This window comes from Gymnogyps californianus, chromosome 3 (genome assembly GCF_018139145.2).
Source record: "Gymnogyps californianus isolate 813 chromosome 3, ASM1813914v2, whole genome shotgun sequence".
Taxonomy (NCBI): Eukaryota; Metazoa; Chordata; class Aves; order Accipitriformes; family Cathartidae; genus Gymnogyps; species Gymnogyps californianus.
Window position 1 is genome coordinate 76482891 of NC_059473.1, and position 14762 is coordinate 76497652.

Genomic DNA, 14762 nt, shown 5'->3' on the forward strand with positions numbered 1-14762 from the left:
TTCACGAAGATTTTTTTCTGTGACAACCTGGCTAACAGGTGTCTGCTTCATTTTATTGAACAGGCTTAGATTTAGGGTTTCAAAAGGAAAAACCTCCTCCCTTTCAGCTGTTATTTAATACTCAACACAACTTCAAAACACTACACCCTGAAGCCATTTTGATTAATAACCTCATCTCTTCCTAGGCAAGTAATTTATCACTTGCTCCTCTCCTAAAGCAGATACTATAGAGTCTATTTCATGCTGCACTTTCAGTTTTGTGAAGACTGGTGTGAAAGAGCAAAGATTAAAGAAAATCGATTTACCATTTCAATTTAACATCTGCTCTGTTGGCAATACACAAATAAATATAAAATAAAAGCCCTGGGAAAACTGTGTAACAACTTAGTTGTGCATGGAGATTTGATTAACAAAACAAAAACTTAACTCTCCAGGTTGGGAAAAGTCCACGTTCAAGTTTTGGAGCAACTAAATCCATGCAGTTACTCTTTACTATGCACACCTCAGGACTGCAGGGGCCAGAATAGTCTTCAATTCTCGACCCTGCCTAGACAAAATCATTTAACTTTCATTATCCCTTGCAAGGGCGGACTTAGGTATTGCACAGGGAGCCTGGGGGTTAGTTAGTGTGAGTTACGTTCACTAAGGGGCTGCCATGCCCAAGTTCAACGTGTGAATGCCACCGGTGTTTATAAACTCAGCGCAGCTGCCAGCTTAACTCACAGAAGGTCCTCAGTACCTGCTGATGAGTGCCTGCAGACTGGTCTATGTCCTGATGTGGAAGCCTGAGCTCAGGATGAGAAGCCAGGAGCTCAGAAGCCCGGGAGCTCTTGCAGGGAGGTGAGTCCTTGTCACTGTTGCTGCTGCAGCCGTGGAACAGCCCCCTTCACCTTGCTGGAGCAGGACGCACAAGTTCAGATCTGCACTCTGCTATGTTTGGCTTAGCGTCAGAAAGAGACCAGATCTCTTGAATCACTGCATCATACAAATCCTTAAGTAAATATTTGGAGTTCTGTCTTGAAAGGGCTTAATTTTTTCTGTACTTTATTATGCTTATTTGGGGCTTTTCCAAAATCTCAATTCTGGAAGGAAAAAACCCACTCTTCATCTGATTTTTAGCCTCATTATTTTCACATCCAAGTTTTCTTGTGCAATCAATGGTCTTTAGGCTTAAGTGGCCCTTTTTCTGCAGCTGTTATTTACCATCCAGATATATTTGTACCATCCAGATATATTTGTGAAGAACAGCCTTTGCTTTGTACTGGCCTGTCTAAGTTTCCTCCGACATAAGAGATCCTGTATTTCCCATAACATCTTATTAGTGTTTCGCTGCCCCTCCTGCAGCTGGAGCATCAGCAATCAGTACTATTCAGAAGTCCCAATGTGGTTTCTCCTAAGGCTCAGGCTGTGACGGCCTTATTTCCCTTCCTCCCCTGGAAACGTCTGCACTGCTACCGCTTTTCATCTCGTTTGCTTTTATGTGGACACATCAGACTGTCTCTGTGTTATATCAGTTTCTGCATGGCACAGCAGAAAGAGTTTTGTCCCAGAGCACTGATTTTTTTAACGTGTAAATGGCTGGTCCTAGCCTATTTGTAGTAGGAGTAACTCTACACAGTAAAGTCCCACGTTAGCACTGGACCATTTGCACCAGACAGATGTAATACCATAGCTGTAAGAGCTTGTAGTCTAAATAAATGACCTGCCAGGCGATGGAGGAGCGTGGAACTCACCTCCATTAACTTAAATTTCTATGTTTGAGATAGCTGTTGAGGTCCTCATAAACTCAAGGGAAACCATTAAGGTGCAGTTTATCTCATTCAAGGGCAGATGTTTGAAACAGGCTGGATGATGAGACCTGCACATCTTAAATAGCCCTTCAGAAGTTCCTGTTCTTCTCTGTGGTCTATAAAGGGAGCTTGGACAACTGGTTTGGGTTTAGATGTCTAAGGCTGGGGGAGGTGCATCCCATCTTGAGTGACTTGCCCACAAATTCAGCACTCTGCTCAGCATCTGTCTGCCTGAGGTGCTGTCTGTGCTCAGCATCTGTCTGAGATGCTGTCTGTGCTCAGCATCTGTCTGACAAGTCTTGAGATCAGGACTTCAAAGTTCTGCAAACCTGTCTCACATGCCTGATTTCCACGCTGGCTGTGCTGAAAGGGAGAGTGCTGGAGATAATAACGTTGGGCAAGCTAGCCAGAAAATGTAAAGTAATTTTTTTTTTTTTTTAAAGTCATCCCATTAGAGCAAAAAAAGCTCAGAGTGCTGGAGAGCATATTATTCTACAATAAGCATCTGCCTCTAGCTCTGTAATTTGATTTATGAGTTCTTGAGAGACTTATTGCCCGTGACACATGCATTCAGTCCCTTTGAGGTTATGTTTGTACATGCTGGGCCACATTCATTCTCTGTGTAACATGACCAATTTCCCTGGAGTTACAGCAGAGCTGCAGTTTGAGCACTAACCGTTGCCGTGCGTGAACCTTTTGTTTGGGGGTGCGTCAGTCGGCGAATTTTACTCCATTTGCTGAAAAGGGGCAATCAAACTGGTGCAGATGTTTCCAGCTGCAGTTGGAAATGCTGCCTTCTGTAACCTTGTAGGGGTTGCCCCTGAGTAGTCTACAAGCTCCTGACACAGTATTTCTTTCCTGGATGTATATATTTTTTAATTTTAGCAATAATGAAATCAAGGTGGTAATTGCTCTGTATTTACTTAGTCAGCTGAGGCTGCTGCTGTGTAAAGTATTTTAATTGTAAGTAGATTGAAGAGTTTGGCTGCAAGGAGAAATGGGCTTGACAGCCTCATGTTTCTGGAAGCAAAGATCTTTGGACAGTGATTTACTGCTCACCACCTCTCCCACTCTCTGTGTCGTATGCAAGGAATGCCTCATACACATTCCTTTACAGGGTTTTCTCTTGGTCCCTTACATCTCCTTTTGCCTCATTTAAATTCTCTCCGCCGGGAGCAGTTCTCAAGGTACTGTTAAGAATAGTGGTGTTTCTAGGGAGCAACCTGAAGGTGCTGTTTAGTATGCAATTGTCAGACATGGAGCAAAGATCTTTTTAATGATACCGTTGGCTGAATGTGGTGCGATCTACAGCCTTTTCTTCCTCTAGGAAAAGGGCTAGTGCAATGCCTGAATTGTAATGGAAGTATTTTGCTGTTGAAACAGAACTTATGCAGGTCATCTTTAAAAAAAAAACACTTTCAAAGCATATTATTGTCTGCTAAAAATTAGAAAGAAAGGAGGATTTTTTTTAGGGTTTTATTTTCTTCTTTTGTTGCCTTAGTTGTCGTGGTTAAGACTCTTCAGAAAAAATCAGGTATTAAAAAATGTGCTTTCCCCCACCTTTACTAGAGGGCTGCACAAGCTGCATTGAATTCCCAGCACAGTTCAGTGCACTAATATGCCATCCCACCTTCTTTTTGACAGCAGCAGCAGCGTACCACTATTTCAGTGTCCAACAGTTGCATTCAGAAGAGCACGGCACTCGCTGCAGGCACCGTGGAGTCATCATTGGTATGCTGCTGCTGTAAGAAGCCAGTCACTCCTGGTTCCCTCCTCCCACCGAAACTGGAGTTCGGCAGGAGCCTGGGGAACCTGCCCTGTGTCACAAGGTGGTACCAGATGCAGGGCACCTGCTGAGCTGAAGCCTGTATTCATGCTCCCCAGCTCCTGCTTAAGCCATTAACACCGGCTTAAGCACGGTAGTGTGAATCTGTACGGTTTTAATTCGGCCAAGGTGCTGAATATCTGCTCAGAGTGGTGGTCCATGACATGACACTGGTTTTATGAGAACTGAGAGCAACCGCCTTTCCCTAAGCATCCTGGTCTTTCTCCGCTACCCATCTTTCTCACAATTTCCAGGGAGTAACTGACATTAACAAGTTCTTTAGATAAATGCCCTATCTAGAGCACTTAGGAGCTCTCTAAAAAAATGTAATTATTTTCCCCCATGTTTGTCCCTAGTAGCTCATCCCTCCTGCCATCACTGTTTACAAATTCATGTCATTGGAATCGTCCATCTCTTGTTTGAATACTTTCACCTTAGTGTCTGGATCCTTTCTGGTCTCATTTTTGATCTGACAGCAGTTTAAGGTATCCCTCCATTCTCAAAAATTTGAAATCCTGACATCAAAGCCACAGCAGCTCTCCTTTCCCCTCCTCACTGCCCGTCCCAGATGAAACGCGATAGTCGTGCAAGCAGTTCAGGGTGTTCCTTATTCATGTTTTCAGGAACGCGCAGCTTTCTTCCTGCCATGGTTGGAAGCAAACAGCAGGGTGGACAGACAAACAGTGAAGCGGAAGAGAGGCAGGTTGGTACCTTGGACCAGAAATGTAGTGAAACAAATAGATCCCTATGAAGGGGTGTAGTCTTAAAGGACTGTATTGCACTGGCTAGTGCAGATGGGAACCAGGTCCTCCACCAGATTTAATTGGAGCTACTCAGTTATACCAGGGCTGCATGTTCTCGTCCTGCAAGAGATGTTCTTTAAGGTGTGGTGAACATTTTTGAACTTGGGACTCTGAGCCCTTTCTTCAATTACCTATATTTTGAAGGCCCCCATGGGCACTATATTAATAAACAATAGCAGGTCTTGCAGCCAAAATGCTGTTTACTATGTACAACCAATTTACAGTAGCCTAAGCCCTCTGTCCCTTGCACGTGTGAACACACTCGCAGGTCTTGCTCCTCAGGGCCTCGGGTTCAATTGCTGCTTAACTATTTGCCTTCTAATGCAAACCTCCTGCGCCAACTGCCCCCTCGTCCCCTCATAATGCATTTGTCATGTTGCTGCTGGCTTTCACCTTTAGCAAGACCGGGATAACATGGCTTTACGTAAGCACAGAGCCGGGTCCCACTGTCCTTGCTTGGTGCTGAGGCAACACAAACAGACTGCAAATGTTTGTTCCCCTTTAATGAAGAGACTTGAGGGTCCAGCATACAGCATTTATTCTTTTGAGTAAACATCCGTTCCCACAGGCATCCAGCAGCGTCTGGCAGAGAAGATCAAAAGAACAGGAATGAAAGGGTTTTCCCCCCTTTGCGGGGGGAGCGGGCGGCGGGACATCTCCTGTGAGATTAGATGGCTGAATGCGCTCTTTGCAAAGCAACTCGTGCGCTCGGCCAGGGCTGCACGCGGAGCGGCTGCGCTTCCAGCCTGGGCTGTTGGCTGCTGGTGGAATAAATGCAATATTTAAAATGTCTGTTTGCAGCACAGGCTTTGGTGAGCAGAGCTCTTGCTGATGATCAGACTGATAAATAATTTAAGATGAGGGTTTCTGCAGCTCCCTTGTGGGATTTTTCCCACTTGGGCAATTTAGCCGTCGGATTGAGGGACCTGGTGAGGGGATGTTGTTTTCATCTTTTTCTGTACAACAGAAGAGCTGTGCACACTGAAAAAGGTAACATGGTGCAAATGGGAGCTGGGGCGCAGTGTTTCTGAGCAGGCATGCACACTTGTGAGCTGCTGCCACTCTGAGCAGGCGAGGAGGTCACTGTTTGGGCGCTCATGTCTTCATGGTGGCCCTTCACCCTGTTTTCTCTGAGAAAGCATCACTTCGAGTCCTCAGCTAGTGGTGAGGTTCCTGTTGCCTGCTCTGGAGACTGGTCTCGGTTTAAAGAGAACCAAGGGGAACCAAGATCTTTGATGCTCAGGATTTTTGTGAGGGGAAGGTCCTCTCCCTCAGCATTGTCTACGTGTAGTGCCGGCCTGCCCCATGCTAAGGGCTTGTAGATTGTGTTCTCTAGGTCACTGTACAGGAACCTTGGTCTTGCTGGATAGCAAGCTAGACAAGATGTTAAGCACAATACCTCTAGCTTTAAGGTCATTATAGCGTAATGCTAGCTAAACCCATCAAACCTGTCTGAAAATCAATTCAGGCTTGGGGAGATGTATTATTTTATGACCAGAAGATGATTAACGAGTGAGCTGCCATCTCTGACTGGTCCAGTGCCCAGCGTTAAGATGGGAAGATGCCAAGAACTAATGCCACAGTGAAGAAAGATGTTCTTGATGACAGGAAGGCCACAGGTGAAACCCTGCAGCGTCCTGACCAAATGCAGCCAGGGAGAAAGGATTTCAGGCCATGCTGATCTCCTAAGTCAGGTGGCGGTTGTTTGTCCAGAGATTATTTTGTCCTCTGGTAAAGTGGCATTGAAAAAAACCAACGTGTGAAAAAAGTGCCAGGTCTCCCCCACGCCTGGGCTCTGCAGCTGTGGGACGGAGTCACTCGGGGTGCCCGTGTGGGTTGTCGCTGGGAGCAGTCCCCTGTGGGACAGCATGGGCGAAGTGCTCATAGTGCTCCTGAGCACTCAGCTGAGATTGATGCCTCCTGCATGCACCGGGTGGGCTTTCCGGATGGGTACATTTGTCTGCCTGGGGCCATTACTGCTCCTGGCAAGCTGTTGCTATACTGACAGTTGGCCGTCAGAGAAAGTTAAATAAGTTTTCTTAATATGATTTTGAAACATTTTCTCCAGCTTAAGTGGTAAACATAAAATGACTTAATATCCTGCCCCTGCTGTGAAATGCTTTCATGGAAGCACATCACCGAAACCGGGAGAAAAAAAGACTCCTCTGTCACTCACAAGGCTGCGGAGGATCAGTGGTGAGAGCAGAGGAACAAAGCTCGTCTGCACTCGCTGCCGGTTTCCTGTTTCGGTGATGTGTATATTGTATGAGTGACTTCAACTGGACAGTTGCCCTTTACTGTAAAAGAAGACCAAAGACCATGTAAGCACCCGACTGCACAAACCAGCTTTGTGGCTTTGATCCCTTAAGCAGATACTTGAAGATGTGCCCGATCTGTCACGTTGGGAGCAAATAATCTCAAACGACACATTTGTCCCAGAGTCATTTTGAAGTTGGCCTTATGGACCATCACAGAGGGGGGTGTAAATGTGAGTAGGAAGGAAGGGAGGTAATTTGAAGGAGAAGTGCTGCTATTTGGAGCTGTACGTCACTGACCAGTAGTGTTTGACTTTTGTCCTGATTTCAGTATCCGTGTTGCTCAGACTGTGCCCACAGCAGTCCCAGTCTCCTCGCCGGATGGCTCAGAGAGAGCTGGGATGGTTCCCCCTCCCACCGATCACAGGGAGCACGGGGAGAGGCAGTCGCAAACTGCTGGGAGCATAATTTGCTATTAGGCTAAGTGGCATCCTGTCTGCCATCAATTACAGCCTCGGCTCAGAATAAAAGGAATGAAAGGGACTTAACATCCAAGCCGTCGCCTACTGGTGAGGAGGGGCTGTGGATGCATTTTGAAAGGAAAGAAAGTGAGGGAAGTATCATGCTGAAAAGTTGCAGATGGGAAAAGAGGGAAGCTACATTTAAAAAAACCACACTCAAGAACCTGTTTGTTACCTGCAAAGTTGTGTGCTATCAAAATATGAATTGAACAGCTTTTTCTAGAGTTTTTTTCTGCTGAAAATAGAGGATTGTACTTAGGTGGAGAGGGGAAAAACTGATGCATAAGCAAGCAGAGTTCGTCTTGGTGTACAACTGGTGTCAAAATGGTAACCCAGTATCAGGGAGCCAGAGCAGAGAGCTGTTTCTCACAGCCTCAAATCCCGAGTGCAGCACTGTGGTTCAGGAGGACAGGGTGGTTCTGAGCTCTGCTCCTCTGCTTGAAAGCTGTAGCCAGCTCTCCTCTCCCTGCTCCCAGCTTACACCGCAAAGCTGCTCCCGCAGAAAGGGAGGGATCCTCCTTACCTGACCTGTACCGCATTTGCTGTTTTTGCCTTTCCTGGCTGCTGCTTCCCCATGCTGAGCTCATGCTGGAAGTAATACAGCTAAATTGCTTCCTCCAGCTACTCACTCTCAATTGACTCTTCTCCACAGGGAGCTTTAAATGGTGCCCACAGGGCAGCGCAGAGCCTGAAATCCCCGTTAACCCTGGTATTTCAAAAACGATCAAGGCAAACAGAGCTCTGATCTCTGCTTTAGGAAATAATGCACAGCTGTAACAAGTCATTACCCTAAAAAGAAGAAATGAGCCTTCATACAGTACGTGTTAACCTTCACTAACTAAAACACATTCTTTTTCAGCTGTTTTATATGCTTGGTTGTGCATGAGGAAAGGCCTTTTTTTTTTCTCCAAGTGTAACTGGTAAAATGCTGCAGTGCTTTTTCAAGGGAGCTAAACTGAGAAAACATTAAAAAATCCACATTTTTTACTTTTCTGTGATAACCTAGTTAGTTTGTGGAAGAGGATTTGTGGAAGATAAGAGGAACCAGCCTTAGTCTGTGAGTGCTTGAAACTGGCGGGCAATTGACTGCCATCCTTTACCTTCAGGCACTGTAGATCTTTGCCCTCCAGGATTTACTCCCAGCAGCGGACTCCAGCTGTGCTCCCAGGTGAATTAGAGCTCTGAATTTATAGATTTGTCCACTAATCCTTTCACTGGCACTTTAAATCAAGGTGTCTGGAAGGTGGTAGTGCATTTCTTATCAGTAGTGCACTGCTTATCACTGATGGTAAATATCTCCTGAGCGGTCTAATCATCACAAAGCTTGCGTTCGGTGTTAGCAGGATGCTTGTTATTCGCTCAGATACTCTGACACAAAGCTGTTCTGCCGTTTATTTTACCCTATTCATGGCATAAAATGGAGACTCTGGGCTGAGATGGACACCTTGCCTGGAAGGCAGTCACAAAAGTTGGTGGGTAGAGACAGGCACCTCCCTCCCTCCAGGTCTCTGAGCAGTGCAGGGCACTAAAGGCAACAAAGAGCCTTTGGTTTGTGTATGCAGCACATCCCCACTAGCCTTGTGTTTCTTTCCTGCTCATTTCAGTATGTGTTTAAGCAGTTATTGTGGTAACTTGTTTTATCCTACTGAAACATTGGTTAGCAGCCACTTTTCGGATCAATTTTGCAAATACAGCGCAGAGCGTGCAGAGTGCTTGCTGAGCAGCCAGACCAGCAGTTAGCGTCACAAGAGAAAAACAAACAAACCTGGATGATGACTGGAAACATTACCATGGGAAAAAGATGTCCTACTGTTGCCATAAAGCAAGATCATGGGAAAACAAAAGCCAACACTTAGAAACATTTTTCCCCCTTACCCTCCCCCCAAATGGTTTTGAATAATTTGTCTCCTTTCAAAGTTACAGAAGTTCCCAAAGATAAAACTCTGTGATTTCTGAAGTGCAGCAGCATGGTCCTATGGCAATTGCACCCATGTGGAATCAACTACTTACAAAATTGCATTACAGGTAGAGCTGCGAGTTGGTATCTGAAAAATAAGTACCTATTTAAATGTATAAAGGAAAACAAGTGAGCTCAACCATGAAGTAGTTCTCAGCTGAAATGTCACGAGCAGCATCATTTACATTCAGCCTCCCCTTGAACCCAAAGGAGCGCTATGTTAAGCTGTTTCACTGACCCACAGATGGACAGACTGACAGGCTCTTTGTTGCACAGTCAAGTTAGGAAATACCAGAGCTAAGGTTGTCTGTGCAACCTTCCTCTCTGCTCCCCGTGCGGACGTGCCACAATACGGGCTTTAATTCCATAATCCCTCGGTCATTTTCCACTGGCCCCCTGCCTCCCTCAGCGTGGAGGAGGCACAATGCTGCTTTAATGAGCAGACAAGGAGCGGCTTGGCTTGTCATTATTCGGTCTGTGACCATGGACCTCATTCAAGTCCCACTCTCCAAGTCCTGCTCTGAAAATGCAGTGTTTTGTTTTCAGCTGTTTTGCAGCTTGTCCCACGAAAGTCTCGCAGCCCTTCACAGGCACAACCCTTGCACCCTGCAGAGGGCGTTCAGTGATTAATACACTCGTTTTACAGATGGACACCAGAAATGGCAAGCGTTTAACACCTACCGATTCCTGCCATCGCATGCCCATCCATAGTGCTGGAGCACAGCCCCTGAGGAGGGCTGATGTGGTTGTGAGCGCTCTGCACCTCAGCAGATCAGACCCTGGTGCCTCCAGTCAGCCATCCAGAGAACAAGGGAAGGCAGGTGTGGCCACCCCTTGCCATGGCCCCGTGGTTTCTGGCTATGGCCTGTGCGAAGCTATGGCCCATGCGAAGCAGAGCTCTGGTTGTACACGAGAGGTGCTCACAGCACGACTCCTGCCCTGCGCCCCTGGGCAGAGGGGCTGCAAGCCAGGGCCCCAGCCCGCATGGAGGGGGCATGGCCTGATGCCAGCGAGGTGTCCTGGGATGGCACGGCTTAGGAAAGCGGTTGCCTTGGCAGTGCTTTACATCACCTGCCTAAATTTCTCTCCTGTACCTGCACAGGTGCCTTTTCCGACACCACAATGACGGTTAGGGTAGGCTGCCAGAGGGAATCCGGGTTTGGGTTGGTTTTTTTTTACTATTCTTGACTCTAAATAAAGTCTTCAGTTTTTCACTTCAAATGCATCTTGAGTGTGAGCAGATGGGCAGAAGCAGCAGCTCAGGTGGAACCGGCACAGGCAAACCCCGCTCTCACGGGGTGGGGAGGGGAGACTTACCCCTGTTTGGCTCAGGGGAACACAGGTCCTTGAGCTCTGCAGCTTGTGACCACTACTGCGGTCATTGTTTTCCACCAGGCGTGAAATTGTGATGAAATGCTCTTTTTTTATTAAAGCATACAACTCCCCTCCCCCAGCTAATCTCCAAGAAAAGTCAACCCGCAGTTGTGTTGGGCTGCGAGAAGTTGGATTGCTGATTATCCTACTACAAAATTAAATAAAGGTCTAGAACTAAAACAGGGTGCTTTTCTATTAGATGTATTTTCCCTTCAAGCAGCTTCACGGCTTCTTTCCTGCTATCCCTTTTTCTATGGAGGAGCTGCCCTTAAAACCCTGCAGACTCTTTGCATAATTCTCTTTTGATTTGGTCCTCCTCACTCAGCATCCGTAGTGATGCCTGCAAAAGCTTCAGAGAGCAGCTTGGCCGTGGGTAGCTGGTGACCTGAGCTGCTCATAGTATTCACTTCACTTTGGCCTCCTCTTGCACTTTTGTGGTGCATGTAGCATCTGGCACAGGAGGACCCCGCTCTACTGTGGTGCCAGTAATCACTGTTAGTGTGTTTTGTTCTGTCGCAGGATTTTGTGATGGAGAAATAAGGAACAGTAATGCCTTAGTGTCTTTGTTTAGTTAAGTGGGTTTCTTTTTTCCATAGCTTTGATGCCACCACAAGATTTGTGAAGGAACAGTAACATGCTTTGGTTGTAGGATGAGCTGCATCGGACACCTCGGGGTACAAAGCTTTTCAGACCAGGAGTCAGAGGCAGTAGGAGAGGGGCTGTGAACAGGCAAGTGTGAAACTTCACGTACTGTCTGTGTTAGCCCTAGGATGCGCTGAGATTTTTTAATTTTTATTTTTTTAATACAAGAAGAATTGTACGTAAGAAAAATTATGTATATTATAAGATGGACAAGCCTGGCCTCAGATGTTACTAACAGTAATTGCAAAACCTCTCATTTTCACATAGTAATGGTGTTTTTGTTGCAGATTGATGTCCTCAAGGCAGATGTGGAGAGCGCTGAGTGGAAAATTTTGGAAAACCTGATCCTGGAAGATGTTGTTGAGCAGATAGGACAGCTCGTCTTTGAGGTGCACATCCACTGGCCTGGGTTTGAGGTCAGCGGCAATGACAGCACCGTCGTGCGGTACTGGTACAGTCTGCTCCGAGAACTGGAGCTGAAGGACTTCAGGCTTTTCCATACCTACAAAGACTTATCAAAACCACAGATGTTTCTGAAAAAGGAAGCTTTCAATGCCAGTAGCTGTTACACACTGAGCTGGGTAAATACAAGATGGAAATAGCAGAAAGGAATTTATGATGTGTGACTGTGAGCCATCTGGCCCCATAGCGTTATTGAAGAGGACTTTGGCGTCACTGGCTAAAGTTGCTAAATATGCACACAGTGACTGCTAACAAAATGGACTGGCTTTTATTTTTATATGTTGTCAAAAGAACTGGCACAAGGAGAAGATACATGGTGCAAATTTGTATAGCAATATATTTGCCAGCGGGTACACTGTCTCAGAGGACAGAGGTTTCTGTAAAGGTTTGTCTGGAGAGGCTGTTAAGCACAGCTTTCCTAGGCTGCCCCGTGCCTGAGTGTGCCAGCACAGAGGGCATCCTTCTGGGGCTGCCCCGGGAAGCTCTGCTCACTGAGCTGCGCTGGCCCTCAGGCAGGAGAGTGCTTGTGAGGAGGTGCCTTTCTCAGGAAGGGTCAAGTGTTACTTCTCTGTAAAGCCATCGTCTTTGATTTGCACCTTCTTTACTTTGGCCTTGTTTCCTATGGAACAAATTTTAGGCAAGAACAATATGTTCTTGAACCCACTGGCAAATTTCAGCTGAATTTGGCAGAGGCAGAAATCACCACCAAACTAAATTCCTACCTGTTTCATTGAGCAGCTTCTGAGTGCTCTGACTTTGGCTCTTTAAGGCAGTCTGGCTGTGGGAAGCGGGTTCAGCACTTTTGACATAGGAGATTGTGGGACAGAGAGACTCAGCTGCTGGAAAAGCTGCCACCAGCACTCCCCCTCCTCACCCTCCAGAGGCTTCAGCCACAGCAGACGGGGCTTCCCTAGTTCATCTGCTCAAAGAACAGCTTGTTTTAAATTACTCTTGCAATGGCTGTAGCAAATGGTTTTTCATCTAGCGAGATACTTATTTAAAAGAGCTGAAAGTGAAACCTGGTCTTTTTCGTTGTTTTGTTTTGGGGTTTAGTTGAGTATTTTGCTGCGCGCCTTCTCCAGCGCTGGGCCTGGATGCCTGCTACCTCCTCACCACCTCCCTGGTCTGGCCACCTCTCCCTGACATGAGGAGGCCAGACCCTGGGTCTGCACCGATGCTGGCAGAGGTGGTGGCACAGGCAGGTGCCCTGGTCTGCAGCCATGCTGGGGCTCTGCAGGCTGGCATGCGGGTTGTCTGCAGCGCACTCCCAGAAGCCAGCCTTGGCCGTTCCCTGAGGAGCTAAGGAATGGGGGGAAGCTAAAAAATATATAGCAGTTTGGGTTTTTTCCTCTCTCTAAAAGAATTTTGACATTAAACTTTGCATTAAAATACAAGATGACACCACTTCCATGTCTTTGATATACAGCCTTCGTAACTGCCTTTGGTTTCTGATTTCTGCAGGGCTCAGTGTTCCTCCCCTTGGTGTGCCTCAGCCCAGCGTTGTGTTTTTAACAAGTCTCTCTCTTTCTCTGTCCCCATGTTGTTCCTTCCTTTGTAATCCTGGCATTTCCTTCTCTCCTTTCATACTCTCCTTTCCTTTTTCACCCTCTCCGCTGCCTCAGCTCCCTCATACCCTCCTTCCCAGAGCAGGGCCCTGCGCTGGACCCAACATGCCCGCAGGATCTCAGCAAGCAGCCAGAGGGGGGGAAATCAGTGTAGGAGCTCTTCCTTCCAGGCAGGCGAGTCAGCTTTCTCCTAGAGCCACTGCTTTGCTTCACCAGTGGATCGAGCCATTCCCCTCACCTTCCCCAGGCATCGCCCCAAGCCAGGCATCTGCTTTCCTCCTCTCCCACCTCTCTGAGGGCTCCCGCTGCCCCAGGGTGGGCAGGGACTGCTCTCCCCAGCAGAAACTGCTTCAGCCCTTCAGCTCAGCTCCCTTTCTCCCAGAAGAGGCCAGCAGGCAGGTGACCCTGCTAGGGTGACAGCCTTCCTCCCGCCACCCTTGCTCTGGGGCTGCGGGGAGCAGCCTGCCCTGGCCCCAGCGCCCGCCTCCCACCTGGACCTGCAGAGCCCATCGTGGGGCTTCAAGCTGCTGCAGTGAATCCGACTTTGAGCATCTGTGTTGGCCACAGAGGCCACAGACCTCGGGCTGCTTTGGAAAACCCCCCTCCCTGCTTCAATGGTGAAGGACCAGGGTGGTGAGTGGCTAGTGGAAATGGAGGGGATTTTAATCTCTTCAGTGAAAGCCAGCTCTATGCCCTCATGCGTTCAGGTTTGTATCAGTCTTTCTAATCGTATTTGAAATTTTAACTTGTGGCTAAATGTCAAACCCTTTCTTTTGTAGCAAATGCACGCTGGTTTTCAATCTACTGCCTTTCAGTCACGCTGACGGTGCCTTGTGTTGTATGGAGTCTCTGATTTACTGCCTCCCCGTTTTTATTTTCCTTTTAAAAAGAAATCCATCTACTTCTTTAGTTACACTAGGATTTGCTGAAGTGGAGTTTAATTCTAAGGGGACTTAACGTGGGCTTCTGCATATCAAATGCCTCATTTAGGGAAGAAGGAGGATGGTGCAGCCTGACCAGGACTACTGACCAGGTGATGACCCCAGCTATGCCTGTGCTAGTAAATTAAGCAGTGGCAGGCAGTGTGCACAGGAGTGGCTATCTATCATCTGGTTAATTAATGAAATCCCTGGCACAATTTTGGTTCAGGCCATCTAGGACTCTCCCAGATGATTCCTAGGCACAGCCATGCAGTTAGCCCAAGCCAAGGACAGCTTGGATGCAGCCACCTTGTTTGAGAAGCTGAAAGAGTTTAGTAAATGGACATGGCCAGGCCATCTTTGCCAGTTTGCCTCAAGGCTGGGGAACACCTCCTGGTACTGTTTTGTTTTCTGGTATAATTTAACAAGAGCAAGTGCCGGATTCTCCACCTGGGACGGGGTAATCCTCGTTATACATACAAATTGGGGGATGAGAGGCTGCGGAGAGAGATCTGGGGGTTTGGGTTGATGGCAAGTTGAATATGAGTCAACAGTGTGCCCTGGCAGCCAAAAGGGCCAACCGTGTCCTGGGGTGCATCAAGCACAGCATAGCTAGCTGGTTGAGGGAGATGATGATTGTCCCACTCT

At 47.3% G+C, this 14762-nt stretch overlaps 1 protein-coding gene across 2 annotated transcripts in view; it reads left to right on the forward strand.

The window, feature by feature from the left end:
• Positions 1-13018, forward strand: part of METTL24 (methyltransferase like 24) — a 50271-nt gene extending 37253 nt beyond the window's left edge. The window contains exons 5-6 of one of the 2 annotated variants that reach the window (XM_050895035.1): positions 3435-3521; positions 4239-4650. In XM_050895035.1, coding sequence (XP_050750992.1) covers positions 3435-3521; positions 4239-4376 — 225 coding nt within the window. In that variant the 3' untranslated portion in view covers positions 4377-4650. Of the gene's footprint in view, positions 1-3434; positions 3522-4238; positions 4651-11454 lie in introns of those variants that run through there. The other variant, XM_050895034.1, reaches the window with a different exon arrangement.
• Positions 13019-14762: the final 1744 nt, after the last annotated feature.